We start from the raw sequence: 22,246 nt of genomic DNA on the forward strand, positions 1-22,246 counted from the left end.
AGGAATAAACAGGTCTTTTTCCGAATGGCAGGCAGTGACTAGTGGGGTACCGGAGGGATCGGTACTCGGACTCCAGCTATTCACAATATACATTAATGATTTAGATGAGGGAACTAAATATCTCCAAATTTGCAGATGACACAAAACTGGGTGGGAGGGTGAGTTGTGAGAAGGATGCAGAGAGGCTTCAGGGTGATTTGGACAAGTTGAGTGAGTGGGCAAATGCATGGCAGATGCAATATAATATGGATGAATGTGAGATTATCCACTTTGGTAGCAAAAATAGGAAGGCAGATTATTATTTGAACGGCTATAAACTGAGAGGGGAATATGCTATGAGACCTGGGTGTTCCCATACACAAGTTGTTGAAGGTAAGCATGCAAGTGCAACAGACGATAAAAAAGGCAAATGGTATGTTGGCCTTCACAGCGAGAGGATTCGAGTACAGGAGCAGGGAGGTCTTGCTGCAATTATACAGGGCCTTGGCGAGGCCACACCTGGAATATTGTGTGCAGTTTTGGTCTCCTTATCTGAGTAAGGATGTTCCTGCTATAGAGGGAGCGCAGCAAAGGTTTACCAGACTGATTCCTGGGATGGCGGGACTGACGTATGCGGAGAGATTGAGTTGGTTAGGATTATATTCGCTGGAGTTCAGAAGAGCGAGGAGGGATCTCATAGAAGCCTATAAAATTCTAACAGGACTTGACAGGGTAGATGCAGGAAGGATGTTCCCGATGGTGGGGGAGTCCTGAACCATGGGTCATAGTCTAAGGATACGAGTAAACCTTTCAGGACTGAGATGAGGAAAAATTACTTCACCCAGAGTGTGGTGAGCCTGTGGAATTCTCTACCACAGAAAGCAGTTGAGACCAAAACATTGTATGTTTTCAAGAAGGAGTTAGATATAGCTCTTGGGGCAAAAGGGATCAAAGGGTATGGGGCGAAAGCGGGAACAGGTTACTCAGTTGGATGATCAGCCATGATCATAATGAATGACGGAGCAGGCTCGAAGGGCCGAATGGCCGACTCCTGCTCCTATTTTCTGTTTCTATGATGAGTGTAAGATGAATAGCTTCAACAAAATGTCTCTGATTTCAGCAATACTCAAGTTCTGTACTACCAAACGACTAAAAGTGAACAAATTTCAAATATTTTGTAAGCATAGCATGCACTGATTTTTCACATTTTTGCATATTTTTATGGAAAGCAGGTTTCATACACCAAGAACTCTTGTTTCTTGAAGAAATAAACAAGGCATCACATTATCAGTATCCTTTTATGTATTGGTGCTCAAACAGAACCTGCCTCTCAAGGATTGGCCTTCACAGTCATCAGCAAAGGTGCACCAAGAGAAGACACCCCATCTAAATGAATTGTTTGCTGCATGTCCATCATCTTTTGTAGGTGGAAGGATGCCAACCAATTCAACTCAATGTGAAAAGCATAAACCCATTTTTAATTTCATTATGTAGTAAAACAGTTTGTCAAGTTTTATCAAATTAGCAGCCCAAATGAACCGTTAAAATTCAGTGCAGTGTGACAAACCAAACTGAAAGATGGTATGAGCATTTATAGATGCTCCCGTACTTTAGAAACCACAAATGTTTCACATCAGTCAAAGCGTATAATTCAGAGATGTTTTCCTAACGATCTATTTATGACAGGCGTCTAAAAGAAAATCGGTTGGATCCAGATTGCACAAGTGAGCGGTCTACAAGATGGAGTGGGTAAGGTAGCAGCAGTTATTAAATGTTGCTGTATGAAAAAATTATTTTAAATCTTAATAAACCTATGAATATTTTTGATTCAAAATGGAAATATTAAAACCTAAAACTACTTCCACATAAAAACTCTCCAAATACCCGCTCACAGCTTAAACCCACAATAGTCCAATTTGGGAGGCAGCATAATTCCAAGGCTTTCTGTAAAAAAAAAGTCTTACCACACACATGATGTAAGAAAGGATTGCACCAGAAGATCCTATCAGAGCACCAACAATTGTCATTAAATTGTTGTCCAACAGAAAACCTTCTGCACACAGGGCCCAACCAGAATAACTGTTTAACACAGTGATCACAACAGGCATGTCAGCTCCACCAATGGCAGCTGTGAGAGTTACTCCCTAAACAAAAAACAGGTTAGAGTGTTATAATGCAGTAATGTTTTTCACTACTAAATTTCTTTGATAAATACATGTAATGGATATTGTTTTGATCTGTAACCAGAACAGTGACTAGCATTGAATAAAGTCAAAAAACAAAACCATGAACTGTTGACTATTTGCTTGTTCGAATTTCAAGAAGTGCATTTAGAATTCATTGCTACTAAATATTTATCATCCTATCAGCTGACAACTATATTTCATATTTTCACAGTTCACAAGAGACACAGACAAGGAAGGCCAGTTGGATTACTTCTGTTCTCCATCCAGAAAGAAAATCCTACAGGCCCCAATGACAGTTGGCTCCTGAATGTCTCTAAGGTTTTTTGCCTGCATTACTCTGTCCAGAAGTCCATTCCAAATTCTGATTACTGTTTGTATGAAGAAATTCTTCTGACACCAGTTCTAAACTTGCTTTTCACCCATTTGAACTTATTCCTCTTATTCGATTTCATTTTAAACAGTAAATCTAGAGAATCGCTTTATTTTCAAGACTGAAGAGTCTTGGTTTCTCCAATCTTTCTTCATCATTTGGCCGTTAGCATAGGGAATCAGCTTTCTGACTTTTCTGTGGACCTCTTTGCCTAGTGATCAAGACCTGACAGTACAAAGAAGAGGTCTTATGGAGCACGATACATTTTTGACTAACCTGCTCTGACTTACACTCTTGATTTGCGCATGCAGTTGTCTTCTGTTTGCTTTGTTGATTGCTGCTCCAGATAACCTGAACTCTAAATTGTCCTGTTTACTGACACCGAGGCTGCTTTCATAAAACATTACCCAACCGTTTCATCAATATTTCCAGTTTAAAAAGATCTTACATTTTTCACCCAAGAAACCCAGGAAGAACAATAGGGCACAAAAACCCTTCCTACTCCATTTTAGTAACAGCTTCTTAAAATGTTAACAAGACTTAATCATATCAGTTCATTCAACAAATACCTACAAGAAATTTAAGCTCTTCATACCATGACTGTTGACAGAGCAGAGACACTTAATAGGCAGGTCATGCCTGTGGTATAACTGGGATCCAGCATAAATGGCACTATTCCACCCACTGAGGCTGCTAACAATCCAGCATTCAGGTAGTGCCGCCCAGGTAACATAAGCGGAGCTGAATTCAGTATGCCTGTAAGAAAGAAGTGAACGTTAGCTAATCACTGGGAAATTAGTTAAAAAAATTTTGCTACTAAAATGATTTTCAGTTAAAGCAATTTGGAACCATTTGAGATACTTATTTAGAAAAATGTGAATTTTGAAAATAAAAAGCAAGATAGGGATCACAATAACTTAAGCAGTAAATAATCTTTAGGTTGTAGATAGCAGCCCACATATCTCTCTCCTTCTACCACCCTACCTGCCACACACACTCACTTACATGAAATACTAGTGTAGGTGTTTAACTTTTCATTACAGAAAATATTTAGTGAGATTCATGTTGTTTTGAAGTACTAATCAATGCCCTGTGACATTGCACGCGCATATCGCACAAGGCTACACGTAGTCTTTAGGTGATGGTAAATTAGAGGGCTGGGGATTATTGGCTGAGTGTGTGGACACAAGTCAGTTTCCATTTTAAACTCATATGCCCTGTCCTTATTTTTGTAATTCCTTGATAAATTTCCACATTTATATTGGAAACTGTTTTAAGTGAACTTATCACACTGTCACTGCACCTCCCTGCCAGAAGTGGTACTGGAAAACCTCTACTGAGGAGAGGATGTATTTTATTGCACCAGTAGTTTCCACTATGCGAATATAGAAATTTGTAATGGAAAATGTTCACAGGAAGTTTGCACTGACCAGATTTATTTTGAAAAACATTAATAGCTGGATATGTAAGTTGACTATTAACTCCAGTAATTGAAAAATATTCCTGGGGGAATCCGATATGAAACTTAAACTAAAAACCTTTTTTCTAGAGCGATAAGCTAACCATCGATCTAGTTGCCTTGACAAATGTTGGAGGCATGATTGTTTTAAAATCATGACTACAACAATGTGGAACGACTGACATTTTAGCAACAATGCACAAAATAAAAATGCACCCCAATTTTCTAGAACATGCACTTCAGAGTTGAAGTCACACTGCCACACAAGCGAGTATTTTTATTCTGTACATACAGGTACTGTCAAAACAGGACTCTCGTAAAATGGAAAAAAAACCCAAAATAGATGATGCAAACACTTTCTGCAAAATTATTGAATGTGATCTCAATGTCAGTGAAGTGGTCATCTACTCTCACACAATGAGATATAAGCCCGTGAAAAGAGCAACATTGTCCTGGATGTACCGATTGCCAGGTCTCTCCCTTATTTCCACTGAGGGAGCAGGGATTCAGCAGCTTTTTGTGCCATTAGTGTACTTCAGTGGAAAAGACAGTAAAAGAACTGTAGCAGGATCACACATATCTGAACAAACAGATCATTTTGAATTAAGACTGACCTTCCAATTAAATTTTTGAGAGGAGCAGCTGCTAGGGTTAGTGTCCAAACCACTATTCATGTGGCTTTTTTATCTTCAGCAGATATATTACTTTTTGATCCCTATGGCTGGAATTATTTTCCCAAATCCTTCCATACTTATAATCATTATTTTGAAAATTCCTATGGTTAAGCAGCATGAGCTAGCTCCCATGAAGTCTGTGAAATTTGGCAGCTCCATCACTCACTAGCTTACAAAAAGTATCAATGCTTTAAATCAAAAGGGCACTTTTATATTTTATACCTGTAAGTGCACGTACTATTTCAAGACCAAATATGTGCAACTCTTGCTTCAAAATGCAGGGCTTTTTTCAAGTAGCAGACACAGTTATAGAGCTCAAATTATCACGAATTCTGACTGGCAATACAATTATTTTATCTTTGGAGCTGTACCAGGTCTCAATGTTGAACAATGTTAAATGATTAAAATTTACAGTATGACACTATGGATATACATTATATCAACAACCAATACATTGAGTTATTTTAATACTTTAGTATTGGAAATTAGACTTTATTCAATAAAGAGTCAACAAGATTCAGCCTAAAGTTTTTACAATATGTAGTTCAGTGCAAGCAGTTCTAAAAAGTTAAAAAAGGTTACCTTGTAACTTTCCATAAGCCACCAGAGAACCACTAAATGTCACGCCACCAATATATGTGCCCAGATAAGCCACAGTCTTAATCAGGTTTGCAGCAGGATGTGTATCAAGGTGTGGGAACTCAATCATATACTCAGCAACACAGGTGAGAACTGCTGCCAAGCCAACCAAACTGTGAAATGCTGCAACCAGCTGAGGAAGATCAGATATTTCGATGCGTTTGGCAATGGTGAGACCTAACAGAAAAGAATGGCATTTAGAATCAGATAGAAAATAAACTCAGAACTAACATGATACTGTGATTTTGATTGCCCTCCTGCATCCACCTCAAATCAGGACGACAGAGACAACTAAATCCAATTACTTGCCTCTAAGCAAATGACTACACTTATATACTTTTGGGAATATGGCAAGGCTGCTTTTATTACCCATCTCTAGTTGCCTTCATGACAGTAGGAGCCAATTACAATAAGATGTGGGCAAGACTGGCCAAGGGAGTTCATTGCCCTAAAGATCAATAAAGATATAACACATCATGGGCTGAATTTTATGTGCCCGCCGCCAAATTTGGCAGCAGGCCAAAAAAAAAAGGCTGCCCGCATGTTGCGGAGCCGCCGCAATCTTTCATGTGGCGGCTCATTTAAATAGCTGGGGCGAGCTGCCCCCACCCAGCAACCCCCCCACCCCGGTCACGTGGAGGGGGCGGGTTGTCCGTCGCAGGCAATGGCATCAGCTGCCTGTGCACAGGTGCTGACGCCTTCTTACAGGGCATCAGCCCTAATGGGTAATTTAAATAGTTAAAAAGGGAATGGAATTGAAATAAATACATCTCTTTTGCCCCTCTCCCATCCTCCAAATAACAATTAAATTATTTGCCCATCCCCCCCAAAACAAATATTCACCTACAACCCTTCTCACCATTCTCTACACCCATAATGCTAACTTGACCCCACTAATCCCCAGCAACCCCCTGCACTGATAAACTTACCACCCCCCACAAGTGTTCTGCCTTGTTTCCCTGGACGGGGATCCAAAGGCGCGGGAGTGCCGGCCGCCGGGCAGAAGATCACGGCAGAATAGCGAGACGCAGCGTGAGACTAATTAATTTACTTGTTTTATTATATTTAAATTGTGGTCCTGTCGCTGAGCAGTGGGGGCGGGCGGCCATGAGGCCTCGCCGCCACCGGTAATATCGGGCTGGGCCCTCCCAGCATCGGGGTGTGTGGAGGCCTTCCCCACCCCCCCACCAGCCACGAAACCCGACATCAGGGGGTCGGTAAACTCTAGCCCCATGTTATCTGTTATTGGCAGCTCAAGCAGAATTATTTGCTTCTTACCACTGCACCATCACCTACAGAATCCTCTCCAAAGACCTATCCTTGGCCTCCTCTTCTTCATCAACATGAAGCCCTTTAACAACATCATTTGCTGATATGAGACAGCTATACTGATGACACAGAGTTCTACCTTTCCAGCACCTCTCTGAACAACGGCACTGCAGGACTCTTTTTTTCAGCTTCGTTCCCATCTTAAATGAACAACACATCTTATCCTTGGCCTTCACCTATAGCATTCAACAGAATACAGGATGTTGTGCGATTTTCCACCTTCCCAGCTGGGAAGCATTTCACCTCCAGAGTGCCTCCCATAGTGTGACTATGTTCAACAACTCAACATATGGGGGAATGGCAGCCATCAATGCACATCTCATCACTGTGACATACAGCAGCACACCATCTCCTGTTTCAAGCACCGTGAACTATGCGACTGTTCATTCATCCCTCTTCTACGGCTTTCAGATTTGTCTCTCTTACCTCATGATGTACTGAAGTTACATTACAACATCCTGCTGCTTTTCCTACTTGCTGCAGGATCACATTGTCTTCCAGTATGCCCCGAGACAGCTGTCGTAAATTATCCATACATTCACTCCCACTCATTTGAATTTAGGATATGCGTGTGGTGTGGGGGCAGGGCAGGGACAAACAAAAGTTGGGGGAGGGAGGAAAAAATTAAATGAAATGAGGTGAAGAAAAATTTTGAACCAAATTACAATTAAGGAAAGAGCAGAATGGAAAGTAGGAAGAATAAATAGGGTTAAAATTTGGTTTGGTGGATCTACTACTGCTGGAATCCTTGGTAAAGATTCTCAAGGAGGTTATAGAACCTTGAGCTTTCCAAAGTATGTCTTCAATCCTGTTTTCAGAATCTGTTGAAATGTAAATCAGTAACGCAACTCGTATGTGAATGGTTTTGAATTCTAATACTGGTGACCTTGTGCTAACCTATTATAATATATCTGTCTGGATCGTGCTAATGCTTCTGCCAGCTGTACTGAATTTTGGTCTGTCTAACTGGAAGTTTGGGAACTGTGGAGAAATAAATTGGTACCCTACATAAAACACTAAAAATACATTGCGTAACATTAATATACAAAGTGACATTTTCAGTATGGTATTTTCCAAAAAGCTGGAGGCTAAGGCATTAGGTTTCTAATGGATGCAGGCAAGTGCTGTATTTCTGTCACCGTTATTCCAGTTACATAAACTATCTGGATATTGAACTTTTACAGGGCTCTGGGTTCTTTTGAAAATCATTACAGCTAGTCAATATCAATGAGATGGAGAGTTTCAAAACAATTATGCTATCTCGACAAGCAGTCAAAGGGACTAAGTTTCTTCATGAAGCATCCTGGTTGCAAAAAGCAGCCAGTTTACCCAATTGTTCCTTTGACGAAAACAATGTAGCACATTGGAAGGAATTAATGAATCAGTGCCTGAACAAATAATTTTCTTTAACTAAATGTTTCTATTAGCAGAATGTGCATTAAAGGCAGGTACTTGTAAAAAGGCAGGTGTTTGGGAAAAGATTACCCTTTTTCCTCAAATTTATTTTCATGTAACTAATCTTGTTCTCAAGTAACCAAAACCTATTCTACATTCTAAAATAATGATGTTTTAAAGTCCATATTAATAATGCATAGAGAATTACAAACTTATTCTGTTGTTCTGACGGCATCAAATGAACGCCATGGGTGTAGGGGATGGTGGAAAGGGTTATAGTTTAAAGTTTGCACAGTTTGGGGGGGTGGGAGGGCAAATCATTAATTTAATTGATATGAGGGGGTGGGAAAGGGACAAAAGAAAAGAAATGTATTTATTTATTTTAATTCAATTTCACTTTAAATACTTAAATATCCTGGTAGGGCTGACAGCCCATTAAAAATGGCATCAGTGCCTTCGGGACAGGACAGTCCACCCCCTCCATGTGATTGGGGCGGATGGGTGGGGGGTGTGGAGAGAGAGTGGGAAGGGCTTGCCCTGGCTCCTTGGCGGGCGGCCTGTCGGTGGCAGGTTTATAGATTTCAGCCCACTCTGAAGTAACCATGGTTTGGTTTTAATATATGGATAGCATGGCGCATGATCCGTCCTCAAACTACTTATTGGCAAGACAATAAATTTATGTGCTGATAAGGCGAAGGATATGGAACTTCATCATCAAGTACCCCAAGTGAGATATAGCACAATTGAGTGCAGCGTAAAGCTCCCTCCACTACATTATTAAAGGTGCCTTATTATGGCCTGAGGTTATGTTGCAGCAAGAGTTGGAAAACTGCTACTAGGTTTTATCCCAACCATTCAAAATACTAGAGTGCACTCCTTGGCTGCTTATGCATCTGTTACAAAACTCGCTACAATGTTATTCACAGCGAAGGTGATTCTAAATCTGAGCTGGTATGACCTGGCCTTTTATAACTCATTAAGAAACCCAAAACAAAGGCTCACACCTAGTACTTTGAACTAAGCTCTACTTTCGTCATCAGAACAGATGGAGCTTTGGATCCAGTACACATAAAGCTGATGCATAAACCTAACATTGAGACATAAAAGAAAAAAATTGCATTTATAAAGCACCTTATTATGTCTCTCATAAATGTCTCAAAACATTGCACAATGAATTTTTTTTGAAGTGCAGTGACTATTACATCAGGATGTCATAAAGGAGAATGAGATTAATGGCCAGTTAATCTATTTTTGGTGGTGTTGGTTGAGGAATGGATATTGGACAGCACACCAGTAGAACTCTTAGCCTTTTCCTGGAGTAATTCCATGGGATTGTCAATGTTCACTGCAACGATTAAACGAACATCCACTTGACATTGCAGGTGAGCATTTATGCAACATTCATCTTGTAGAAGTGTTTGCCTTTTAAAATGAGCTGCTTGGTACACTCAAGCACCTTCTTGCACTGTTATGGATTCTTCCTAGTTTATTTAATCATGGGGAAAGTGAATAATCACAATTAAAACTCATGAGATGATAAAAGGAAACGGAGTAAGAACTTGAGGATTTCAATTTAACATAGAAGCTACATTATTCAACACTATGGTTTCACTGTACAAACCTACTATCCAAAAAGGATGGGAACAGTAGTATTCCACAGAGCACTGCATCTTTTATATCAAACCTTAGCTTCATAACCTTCAATCTTGTTTAATGAAAGGAGCTAAACTAATATCAAGATCATTTCAAAGTCTTCTTGCACAAACTTCTTATGAAGCATTTTTGTCTACACTGATCACAACACATAAGACTGGAATTTATACTTCCACCACCAAAAACGACAGCGGACAAAAACAATCGGGAACCGCCTGTGCAGGCTGCAGATTGTGGAGCTGCCACAATATTAAACGCAGCAGCTCATTTAAATAACCGGGGTGGATCACCCATCCTGATGACATGGAGCGGACGGGCAGTCCGTCCCTGGCAATGGGGTTAGCTACCTTTGCAGGAGGCGCTAATGCCACTTTAAAAAGGCTTCGAGCCCTAACTTTTCAATTTAAATATTTAAAGCCAACTTTAATTAAAAAATTAAATGCATTTATTCTGCCCCTCGCCCACCACCCAATAACCATAAAATTATTTACATGCCCTCTCCCCCCCCAAAGCACTTCCCTTGCCCATCTGACCTTCCCCCCCCCCACCCCCACCCCCATCCAAAGTACATAAACTTTACACTATAACCCTTCCCACCATCCCCTACACCAATGATATTAGTTTGACCCCACTCCCGCACAGAAACTTACCTGCTTTCCCCTCCCCACAGTGTTCTGCTTTGGATCCCCGGACGGGGATCCGAAGGCACGGGAATGTCGGTCCCTGGCACCAATATCGCACCGGGACAGACGGCGAGAGCGAGAAGGTATTTAAACTGTTTATTTAAATTAATTGAAGTATTTAAATTGGGCTCCATTGCCGAGTGGCCGGGAGCAGCAGGGTGCCATGAGGCTTCGCCACCGCTGACAATATCTACACAGAATGACCAGATAATTCCTAGGAAATGAGCAAAATTCTTAAAATGCTAGTACCTTTGGCGGTAACTTCAACTTTTGGAAATAGGATGAACATGGCGATATCGGTCACCTGCTATACACCTGATTTCAATGGGAACAAAATTCAGGAGAGGAGAAGCAAATCTGATCTCACTCTCATTTACGCCATCGCCAAAAGTTAAATTTACCTCCTATAAGTGCAGAGCCTTAGTGCTATTTTAGAATCATCAAAATTTACAGCACAGAAGGAGGCCATTCTGCCCATCGTGTTTGTCCCGGCTGAAAAACGGCTATCTAGTCTAATGCCACTTTCCAGCTCTTGGTCCCTAGCCTTTTAGGCTACGTCACTTCAAGTGCATATCCAAGTACTTTCTAATATGGAACTGAACATCAGATGCTGAGTATAACAGGCAGACAATCCAAAACAACCAGTTTTGTGCTACTGTCTGAGATAAACTTCTACCCCATTTATATCCCAATAAGCCAAAAGTATGCTGACAAGAGTCTTCTGCTCAATCTTTTGGATTTGCTATATATATATATATCAAGATATTGGTTAGGTAAAAATGTACGCCAACTCATAGGGGATACAAGGGCTGTCTATTGGAACTGCCAAAGCTGCCAAGTCGAAGCAAAATATCTTGCATAAAACTCAAAAACCTAACAGAGTATTAAATAAGTGGAAACAGCTCTGAGGAAAATCATTTATTTGGATTTAGTGCAATGGTGCTTCTTCTCCTTTTGCTCTGCATTAACAGCATAATTCAAACAAACCAGCAACTATATCCACATTCCGTATTTAAGGATATTACATTCCCCAACAATCTCATATCCAATGAAAATAAGTTTAACTTTGATAGCCTCTTTTGATAACTGAGAAGGCTGACATGGGTTTCAGCACAGCACTGCATTACCCTGATTCTCTATCATACTGCTCTGCTATTAGGCCATGACTTTTCTTTTTTTAACCTTCTCTTTAGTTCTTTTTGTGTGTCTCTGAAATTTGCACCCCTCTCATTGTCCTGCTATGACTTATTTTACTTATTAGAGTGACCAGTACCAAAACTCTGCCACCACCCCCTGCAGTAACAACAACTCGAATTTAGATAGAATTTAAAGTAGTAAAATGTTCCAAGGCACTTCGCAAGAGCCTTATCAAATCGAGCCACATATTAGGCAAATAATCAAAAGCTTAGTCAAAGAGGTAGGTTTTAAGGAGTGTCTTAAAGGAGAAGCAAGGGATAGAGAGGGTTTAGGGAGGGAATTCCAGAATTTAGGTCTAAGGCAGCTGAAATATTAAATGAAAACTCATACTACCAGGGCTACGACCAGGTCTTCCTTATTTGCACTGATCATGTGATTGTAATTTTTGTTCCAGAATACAGGTCGCGCTTTATTTTCATTATATTGTAACATTAAAAAGCACAGACTATCCCAGCTGATGTTAAGAGTTTAAAATATTGAACATAAAATGTGCAAAAAAAATTCAAGTATACAACCACTCATTTCTAGTCAATTTAATAAGGAACTTTGTAACAGTTTGTATATCACCAAAATACCTGACCAATTCACTGTTTCAATTAATCCTCAGGCATCTGCATCATATCAAATGATTCATGTCATTATATTATGCGAAAGGTGTAATGTCAAATATTTGTTCCATCTGTAGATAAAATATTGCTAAAGATTTTTGGTATAATTTTCTGACCAACAGCACCCTCTACTGCTGATAAAAAAAAAGGATTGAAAATCAGTGAGCACTCTGACACTGCTCTATCCTGGTTCCACTAATACCGACCAGAACATGGCCATCATAGGTGTCACTTTACAGGAACTTGCATCCATTCATTTTAATTAATAGAATACAAATGCAGCCCGTATTTCTCCAGCAACTGCCTCAAATCTCCATAATCACCTGGGTGCTTTCTTTCTGCCTTGCTCTTCATATTTATATGCTACTCCTCAACTATATCATCCAAAAAGTAAGGGCCAGTTTTCATATCTACTTTGATAATATGTAGCTTTATCTCTCTGCCTCCTCCATTGATTCCAAGGCTGTTGCAAAATTATCCCATTGCCTGTTTTGTCATTTAGACCTGGATGAGACAAAATTTCTTCCAGCTTAACACTGAAAAAAAATTAATGCCATCTCTTTGGCGCCCGCACAAAATTCTGGACTTTCATTACTTCCATATTCGGCAAGCTCTACTGGCTTCTCATGCCCCAAATTGACTTTGAGATCCTAGTTTTCGCTTTCAAAACTCTCCACAGCCGGCTTTGGTGATCTCCTAAACTCATCCATCCCTGCATCTATCCTCTTCTCCTCAAACGTTAGTTTATCCTCATTCCTTCCAAACCATCTTTGGTGGCATGTCTTTCAACCACCATGTTCCTACTCTCTGAACCACTGACTCTTGTATCCTTCTGTTTTACCACTTCACTCTCATTTTTCAAAAGCCGAATATTTTCATTTTGCTTTTCCCTCCTGCTCAGTGTCCATTGTTTGCTTTGGTCTGCAAGGCTATTAAGAGGTTCATTCTGTATGTGAAGAGCACTATTAAAATGTAAACAGTCTTGTCCTACCCTGTTGCACAGTCAAACGATGTCAATACTAATGTCATAATAGCTTACCAAGTCACCCCCAAGCAAACTAACTTTATGTTGCTTTATGCACCCTTCCTTATTATGCCCTCACATGTATACTCCTTATAATGCAGTATGAAATATCTTCATTAATTTGACCGGTCATTGAAATGGCTTTTGGCAATTTTATTTTTTTAAATGGTCCCAGAATTGTTTCTATATATTCCACAAAAGAACACTTTTTTCTTAAATATAAACTTGTACCAGTCGTGGAAGATGTTCAAAAAGACCTATGAGGTAGTCAGGTATGAATGCAGAACAAACTGTCTCGACAATGGAACACACGCTTACATTGAGACTACGAACAGTAAATTGTTGAAGCAATTTGCATCGTATTATCTATCACCGGATGTGTGTTTATTGCCTATCATAGGCTTTACTCAATCCATTTCATCATCTGATGAAGGGGTTTGCCAGGTTTCACTCTGTTCCTCAAAAGGAAATCAAGCAAAGCTCCAGAATATCTGCCTTGCAACCCACATTATTCACCTTAGATTGGCATATACATAGCCCCAGCAGCTCAAGGTCCATCCTATTTCACATGGCATTTAACAATATTGATGTAAACATGTCCCTGTAACTCTCAAATCCTGCTCTTAAACAAAGGATCTTTTGACTTGAAAAAGGAAGATCAGTTAGCTGTTTTCGCAGGCAACACCATTGAAGCCGAACTTTTGCCATGGATAAATGTGACAGGAAAGATGTGATTAAGCTAGAGAGGGTGCAGAAAAGATTCACAAGGAGGTTGCCTGGTTTGGAGGACTTGAGTTATAAAGAGAGGTTGGATAGGCTGGGTCTGTTTTCCCTGGAGCGAAGGAGGCTGAGAGGGGACAATATAGAGGTATATAAAATAATGAGAGGCACAGATAGGGTAGATAGCCAGAGTGTTTTCCCATGGTAGGGGTGACTAAAACTAGAGGGCATAGATTTAAGGGCAGAGGGAGGAGGTTTAAAGGGGATCAAAGGGGTAAATTTTTCACACAAAGAATAGTGGGTATCTGGAATGAGCTGCCTGAGGAGGTGGTGGAGGCAGGAACAGCAGCAACACTTAAGAGGCATCTGGACAGGTACTTGAGCAAGGCGTAGAGGGATATGGAATTAATGCAGGCAGGTGGGATTAGTACAGATAGGCATTATGGTCGGCATGGAAGCGGTGGGCTGAAGGGCCTGTTTCTATGCTGTACGACTCTATGACTCTATAAATGTTGCCAAATGTACTTGACATGTAGGCATTTTCATTTGTAAATGTCCTGAAATTAGGTCGTTGTATATTTTTGCTCTTTTATGACTGTATGCTTTCTCTGCTGTAAAACTGACACTTCACTTTTAATGATCTTTTCACCAACAGGTCAAACAATCTGGAAAACTGTGAGCCAAGCTGTTACAGGCAGTTCCAGGATAAGCAGTTCTGAAATTTAAGAACACTCAAGCCATTTGATAAGAATTCAATACTGAAGACATTCTAAGTTAACCTGTACAAGATACATTTATTCACAACCATATTAATCAGCTTTGCGAGCTCACCTATAGTTCCACCCATTGCCATGGCAGAAGACATCTGACCCAGGAGCTCTGGTGAGGGCTTAATTGCACCCAGGGTGGCAACCAGACCACCAGCTACACCAATCATACCCAGTGCATTTCCCAATCTGGCCGTTTTCTGCGCAGAAAGTCCAGCCAAAGCTCCAACACAGCACAGGCCTGAACCAAGGTACATCATCTGCAAGAGCAACATATTTATTACTTTGTAACAATAAATTTTAACATGTCAGTAACATTGGCTTAGCTAAAATTTGATGTTCATCCATCTATAAAACTACACATTTCGAGTAGTAAATTCTAGATCCTAATAACATCTTTGAACATTTTTTTCCTATTATTATGTACACCAAAACTGATCTCGTTTCCCCATTAAACTTACAAATAGCTGGTACTATAAAATAAGCATTCTGTTTCACATACAGCTATTTTTATAACCATTATTTAAATACAGTTATTCATTTTTTCTCCCCCATACTGTGGGCAAATCAAATCAAGCAATTATAAAAGAAGTATGAAATAATATGCCCCGATGAAAGACTTTTTAGTGCTTTAGAAGTGGTTCACCTGTCTCATGGCCTTGATATACTGCTCCCACAGCTTAAGCATTATCATTATTTATTGCTGTACAGAAATGCTTTGGCTTGGTTTTCCCTTATTGCCGTGGAAAAAGAGAGAATTATGAGCTGGCATGACAGGGTTCTCAGTGTTGGTCACACAAAGAATTACTTTTACCCATCTTGGAGTTTATTATCCCTTCAGAGTGCGTGAAAGCCAGAATCATTAAATAAAAAACCGTCCAGCTCAGGATGTCTGGACTTTGCTTAGACATGTCAGAAATTTTAGGATTGATGCAAGAGATCACTTTCAGAGTCAGAGTTCAGATCTGGTACTCTTTTTCTTTAAAAAAAAATGGCCCTGGTAGTGCCCAATACAAACAATAAATCATGGATGTATTGTGTGTTTAAAAAAAAAAGAGCCCAAATGCTTCAAAGAGGTATAAGTTAAACCAATGCCAAGCCTGAGAGGGGGATTACGAGGGATGACTAAAAATGTGGTCAGATAGATTGGTTTTGACAAAGTTTAAAAGCTTAGCACTTACAAGTTCCCAGGTGAAAATTGTGATAGTTAACCATTAAATTGATAATTTGAATTTTGAGTCCTCCTTTTGACTTTCAACTGTATTATTATATGCAAGTTATTGTTAGCAATTGGAAACTAGCATAAAATCCCTACATTACATTGCATCAACTTGCCGCTTCAGCGCAACTTGCCCCTTCACACACAGCATCAGAATAGTTAATGGAAGGAATAAAACAGTCTATTATGTATCAAGTCATCATTCACAACAATGTTAGCCAATATGAACCATTTCATCAAGATACACCGAATGATGGTTCAGGGTGTTGAAGGGCGTTACATTTCCTCTGGTAGTGCACTGCTTAATGCATTCATGTAAAATACATTCAAACGTTCTCTAGTGTAGCTGCTAAACTGGTTAAAACAAATGTGTTAATTACGGTTTTAAAATAGAACATAAAGTAATTTTGTACAAATACATTAACAGTGCACAGAGGAAATTAAACCCATGTTTGAATTTCTAGATTATAATGCCAGAACATTTTTGTTTAAAAGATACTTCCGGTATTTTTTAAATTTTAAGTCAATCAGTGGATCAGATAAAAGTGACGTGAAATTATAAGGAGGTGGCAGCCTGTTATCCCAAAGGCAACAAACACAAAAAGAATTGAACTCAATAGCACAAGCATGTTTTAAACCTTTTGTAAGAAAAGTGAGCTGAAATAATAAAACAACAGAAAGGAAGCAGCCTCAACCTGCTCTATGTTGTATCCACTGGCCAAAGAAGCACCATAGCCACCAACAAACACCGCCCCTGGGAGCATGTACAGATAGTTGTATTCAGGTGGATCTGTGGGACGTTTAAACATATCCAGCATCCTCTGGGTAATAAGGAAACCACCTGAAATAAAGGCACATTTCCAAACATACTTTATTTCACTGCAAACACCTAAATTGATCTAGCAAGAATGTGAGATTAACAGGAATGAAAAACATAATATAATAAAAGCAAAATACTACAGATGCTGGAAATCTGAAACAAAAACAAAAAGTGCTGGAAATACTCAGCGGGTCTGGCAGCATTTGTGGAGAGAGAAGCAAAGAAAAACATCAGTTTATAAGTTAAAGCATTGATTTTTTTTTTAAAAAGCAACTAACAAATGTGAGGGAATGAAATTATTTGATCACTGTTTGTACAGTGAATGGCACTGTATTTCTAATCAACCCAATGGCATGCGTGGAGACACTAATCCTTTAAGGAGAGGCTCGACAAGCTGCTCAGTGAAAAAGGACATTACGGCATTTTGGAGAGAGTGGAAGCTTAGGTTCAGACCAACTACTGGTGGGTCATGGGCAAAGCCAGGTCCCCGTCACCTGAAAATTAAAAGTTAACATCAAGGAACTCTAGAACCACTTCAAAAATAACTAAAGAATATTGGGGATTGAGCTGGAACTGCAACATTCTGCTCGCTCAGCCCCACTGAGAAACATAGGACGTTAGTTCACTGAAGAAAGAGTCTAATGTGGGTGGGGGTGTGGGCTTGTATGGATTTCAGGTTTCAAAAAAGTGCTGATGAAACAGCAAACTGAAATCATCAGTCATTCAGCATTTAAAAGCATTTTATGGAGCAACTCCTTCCCTTCCTCCCCAGCTTGCTCACGCTTTTACAAGCTTCAGCATTAGTTTCATCTGTGCAATCTGACCACAGTAAAATATAACACAGTGAGGGAGAGGAAACTCAATCCCTTTAATATATATATATATATATATATATATGTATAGCCAGGTAGAGAGATCAATAAATGGGTGGAAGTGTTGAGTCCCAAACCAGCAGCTCACATTCATTTGTGCAAGTAACAGTGGCATCCTATCACTGCCAGACAACCTACCTGCTATATTAATCGATGATATAAATGCAGCCAATAGGGCAAGTGTTTGTGGGGTAGATGATGGTAAGTAACCTCCTCCCATCAGGACTAGACCACCTACAGCTGTAAGACCTGAAAAGTACATTGAAACACAAGAGTAAATTATACGTTATGAGGGAAAATAGGCTTTAAAAAAAAAAAAATCAGTTTTCCTTTTTTCTTTCCGTTTATTGATTTAACTTCACTGAATATGGGTGCCAAGGACACATGATCTTTTAAATACATCTCTGTAAAATTTTGAAAATGGTGGTTTACAATTACTTAAGTTGCTTCCACATTTCAACACGTTTTTCTTGTACCTGGGGACAAATGACTATTTTTATTCCTACTTAAAAAGGGCCCTGTGGAGTAGTGCTTAAAGACTTCTTCCCTCATATTCACTCTAGGAGATGCTGCCACTGCTGATCAAGCTCTGTCGGAAGCCAAAGGCCAAGAATTTTCATAGCAGAAAGGAAAGAAACTTGGCTCCATCCATTTACTTTTAAGTGGCGACCCAATGGCATTTCACTAGTGTTATGAAAGTACTTCCATTTTTTCATATTTTTGTGAGGATTCGGGTTTTTAAATTGTGAAAATGGACTCCTTTGGAGGACTGAAGTGACTCCATAGATGCTGGACTTTTTTTTTTAAAAAAAAAGGTCACTGGAAGGTCTTTGGGACTTTGTTTAAAAACACACTTACTAGAAGTCACATGTCTTCAGGTAAGTAAACAGCAGGTGCCTTCTGACTATGGGAGTTGTTTACAGAGTAGTAACATGTCAAGATTTATGGTGAAACCACTGATGTTGCATTTCTCCTGGAAAGCCTGCCAGATTAATCCTGTAGGCCGTCTGAAAAGAACTGCTCCAGAAAGATCCCAGTGACAGCCGTCTATACGTATTTGGGAGGCCAGAATAAAGGGACAGCTGATATCATTCCCTATCTTCTCCTTTTCCTCCAAGGATTAACAAGTATTTGGCCAAAGTATTCTTTTTTGTAAAAAGATCTCTGCAGAGAAAACTTCTTTATTTTTCTTTAACCGGTGTGTGCGTGTTGGGCTAAGTTAGAAGGGAATTTTTATATTTCAATCGATGTTTTCATGCTTTGCATCTTTACTGAATACATCCTGTTTTCTAATTCATTGATAATGTTATTGTTTTGTAAAGAAACCTGGTGGATTTTATTCTGAAATAAAAATAGAGCATATAATTGGTCGTATCAGTAACTGGGAAGACATTTAAATATATGTTGTGACCTGTGAAGAGCGGAACGAGAGAAAAACAGTGCACTCCTCCCGCCTCAGTCATAACACTAGACTGATAAAGGTATTAACTATCAGGTCTCAATAGGTCAGGTTGTTACACAAAGTCCATCAACCTTGATTTAATTCAATGCGCAAGTGCCTGCAGAATAGCAAGACAGAAGTTCACTCCTACATCACTAATGTTAAATCAGAGGGCAACTCATAGGCAGAAAGCCTTATATTCAACAGCCTGGTAGCTGATTAAGAGGGACACTGAGGGAGGCATGGGAGTAGGACAGAACTCTTATGCTGCAGGATCTGGTGAAAGTAGAATCAGAGATGCAAGTTCAAAATAAAATACTCATTTAAAAAAAAACTCTAGGAATTTGCATATTTACACACTCACATTTGCAGATTTCATATGTAATTTTTTAAAAACAGGGCATGCAAAACTGGAGAATATTTTCCTGCACTTCATGGTGTCTATGCCAGTGTATTAAAATTCTGATTGTGACTTAAATACTTACCCGAGATGGCATTTGTCACTGACATTAGTGGTGAATGCAGAGCTGGAGTGACGCCCCACACGGTATGATATCCCACAAGGCCCGCTAGGCCGAAGGTTGTAACCATCTGGGTGAAAGCAGCATTTGGGGAGCTTATTCCTAACCCGAGAACTCCAACCAAACCTGAGAATCAACATTAGTTAGTGCTGTATCAGTAATAAATCTGGATAAGTGAAACTGCACGTTACAGGTACTTAATTATTGTTGGAATGAAGCATGCATTGCTATTTTTCCTAACAGAACCACAGCAGTAACAATAAGTCAATCATCTGAAACAAAATTGCTGTGACAGGATTAACACGTTCATTATCAATAATCTTACAAATTGAATTACTTTGATCCAATTAACAAAATTGTGAAAACCAAATTCCCATTTGATTTACAGTACAGTATGATTGTTTAAAGGGCAACAAACACATCAGTTGTTGTTAGCACAACATTTTGCCCAAGGCCATATTGCTCTGAAAATGTATGATCTTTTCCGATCTCAGAGGCTAAGCAGAGTCAAGCCTGCTTTGTACTTGGGATGCGATACCACATCAGAATGTCAGGCACAGCAGAAACCCACAGGGAGGGTTTCTCTGATTGTTTGCCACACTTCCATGGTTCTATACACTGCCAGGTGGAGTCAGAATGGGCTCCGCAGGACATCTACTGCATACTGCACAAAAACAAAATGCTGACCTGGCTCACACTTAAGTTTCTTTTCATTTGACTGGATGCCGACTATATTATATTTCATTTTTGCCCTGTTAAAAGGGGAACTTTACTATTGATTTTTGTCCAGTGACACCAGGGAAATTCAGCACCCACTTTATGGGTCCAATTAAAAACAAGACACAAGTAGTTTTGTTTTGCTTTACCTGAAGTATAGATACTAGCAGAGGTCATTGTCTTTGTGAAGGGAGAAACCGTGGTCTGCTTTTCTGCTTCAAGTTGCGACACTGTTTTTGGTTTAACAGGCACACTTACAGGAACATTTGCGGGTTGAGGTGCTGGAAACAAATTCTTGCCTTCCTGTGTGCAAAGGTGGAAAGTGCTAAGTCTTCACAATTTCGTCACTTTTCCAAATATTTACCAAATGGGGACTGATTTAAATTCTCTGTTTTCACTTCTAATATACAGCTAAAGTCTATCTGTTCAAGAAGCACACAAAATCAATTAATGATCCAACTATATATTTGCACAGAAAACTTGCATTTATATAGTGCTTTTAAAATAGGAAAACATTCCAAGCTCATCACAGAAGCACAATCAGACCACAATTAACAATGAGCCAAAGAAGGAGATATTATGAGACGAGATTTAAAGTTTGGTCAGAGAAAGTTTTTTTTAAGAAGGGTCTTAAGACCTAGATAGTTGAAGACACCACAGCCATTCCCCCCCAAAACACTTACCTTACAAATATGACCTTCCCCTCCCCCCCCCCGCCCCCAAACTGTACAAAGTTCACAGTTCACTCCTTCCCACCATCCTCTACACTCATGACTCCATTCCCCCGACCCACACTAAAATTCTTAACTCCCTCCCCACCAGTATCATGCCTGCTTTCCCCAGACGAAGCACCGGCTGCTGCACTGAAGATTGTAGCGGCCCGTAAGATGGGAAGCAAGTTTATTTAAATGTATTCATGGTGATCATTTCAATAAGCAAAGCTAGGTCCCGTCACCCAGCAGCGGGATGGGTGGTGGGAGGGGGGGGGGGGGGGCGCCATGGAGCCTGATTGGGCCCGACCCTCCCCGCTATGGACTCTGTAGCGGACCTCTGCCGGAACGATCCCCTGGCCCCCCCAACCATGGCACCCGACGTCAGAAGCCAGGTAAAATCCAGCGAATTGACTGGGAGCCAATGTATGCCAGCGAGCGCAGGAATGATGGGCGAGAATGACTTGATGTGGGTTAGGATACTGATTTTGGATGAGTTACAGTTTATAGAGGATGGGAAGTTGGCCAGGAGAATATTGGAATAGCCGATTCTGCAGCTGAGAAATGCATGGATAAGGGTTTCAGCAGCAGATGCAGGACCAAGAGAGGCAATGTTACTACATAAGAACATAAGAAATAGGAGGAGTAGGCCATTCATCCCCTCAAGCCTTCCCCACCATTCAATAAGATCATGGCTGATCTGTCCCAGGCCTCAATTCCTCTTTCAGGCCTGCTCTGCCTAACCCTCGACTCCCCAAGATTTCAAAAATCTATCTACCTCCTCCTTAAATACATTTAGTGACCTAGCCTCCACAATTCTCTGAGGCAGAGAATTCCAGAGATTCATCACCCTCTGAGAGAAGATACGTGAAAAGGCAGTCAGAGTTGGAGAATCTATGGGTTCAGAAGCTGAGCTCAGGGTCAAATAGGATGCTGAGGTTGTTTATAGTTTCACCCAAAACATTAAAAAGATGCATATGCCTTGAATATAAAGTTCAACTCACCAAAATTCTTACTTTCATGTTGGTTAGCACCTACAAATACATTTTCTTTTTCATTTCAACCATCACATTTCCTCCTCTCCTCCAGTATTGTGATAATTAACTAGTAACTCTCCCTCCTCATTTTACAGTTCCCCTCTGGATTGAAATCAGGATTTGGGAAGGAAAGTCGCCATTTCAATATAAAAGATGTGGAGTAGCAGTTGCCAGGAATGCAATGACATGCTGCTGCTCCTTGTAAGAAATGCTTAGTCAGCAGAGA

General features: G+C 40.0%; 1 protein-coding gene across 2 annotated transcripts in view; it reads right to left on the minus strand.

The window, feature by feature from the left end:
- LOC137352466 (NAD(P) transhydrogenase, mitochondrial-like) overlaps positions 1-22,246 on the minus strand; it is a 75,366-nt gene that overhangs the window by 19,321 nt on the left and 33,799 nt on the right. For both annotated transcript variants that reach the window (XM_068017948.1, XM_068017949.1), the window contains exons 10-17: positions 20,423-20,576; positions 19,521-19,682; positions 17,733-17,843; positions 16,598-16,743; positions 14,748-14,943; positions 5,251-5,484; positions 3,131-3,291; positions 1,944-2,123 (exon numbers count right to left, since the gene is read on the minus strand). In XM_068017948.1, coding sequence (XP_067874049.1) covers positions 1,944-2,123; positions 3,131-3,291; positions 5,251-5,484; positions 14,748-14,943; positions 16,598-16,743; positions 17,733-17,843; positions 19,521-19,682; positions 20,423-20,576 — 1,344 coding nt within the window. The remainder of the gene's footprint in view (positions 1-1,943; positions 2,124-3,130; positions 3,292-5,250; positions 5,485-14,747; positions 14,944-16,597; positions 16,744-17,732; positions 17,844-19,520; positions 19,683-20,422; positions 20,577-22,246) is intronic.

Source organism: Heterodontus francisci, chromosome 38 (assembly GCF_036365525.1).
Source record: "Heterodontus francisci isolate sHetFra1 chromosome 38, sHetFra1.hap1, whole genome shotgun sequence".
NCBI lineage: Eukaryota > Metazoa > Chordata > Chondrichthyes > Heterodontiformes > Heterodontidae > Heterodontus > Heterodontus francisci.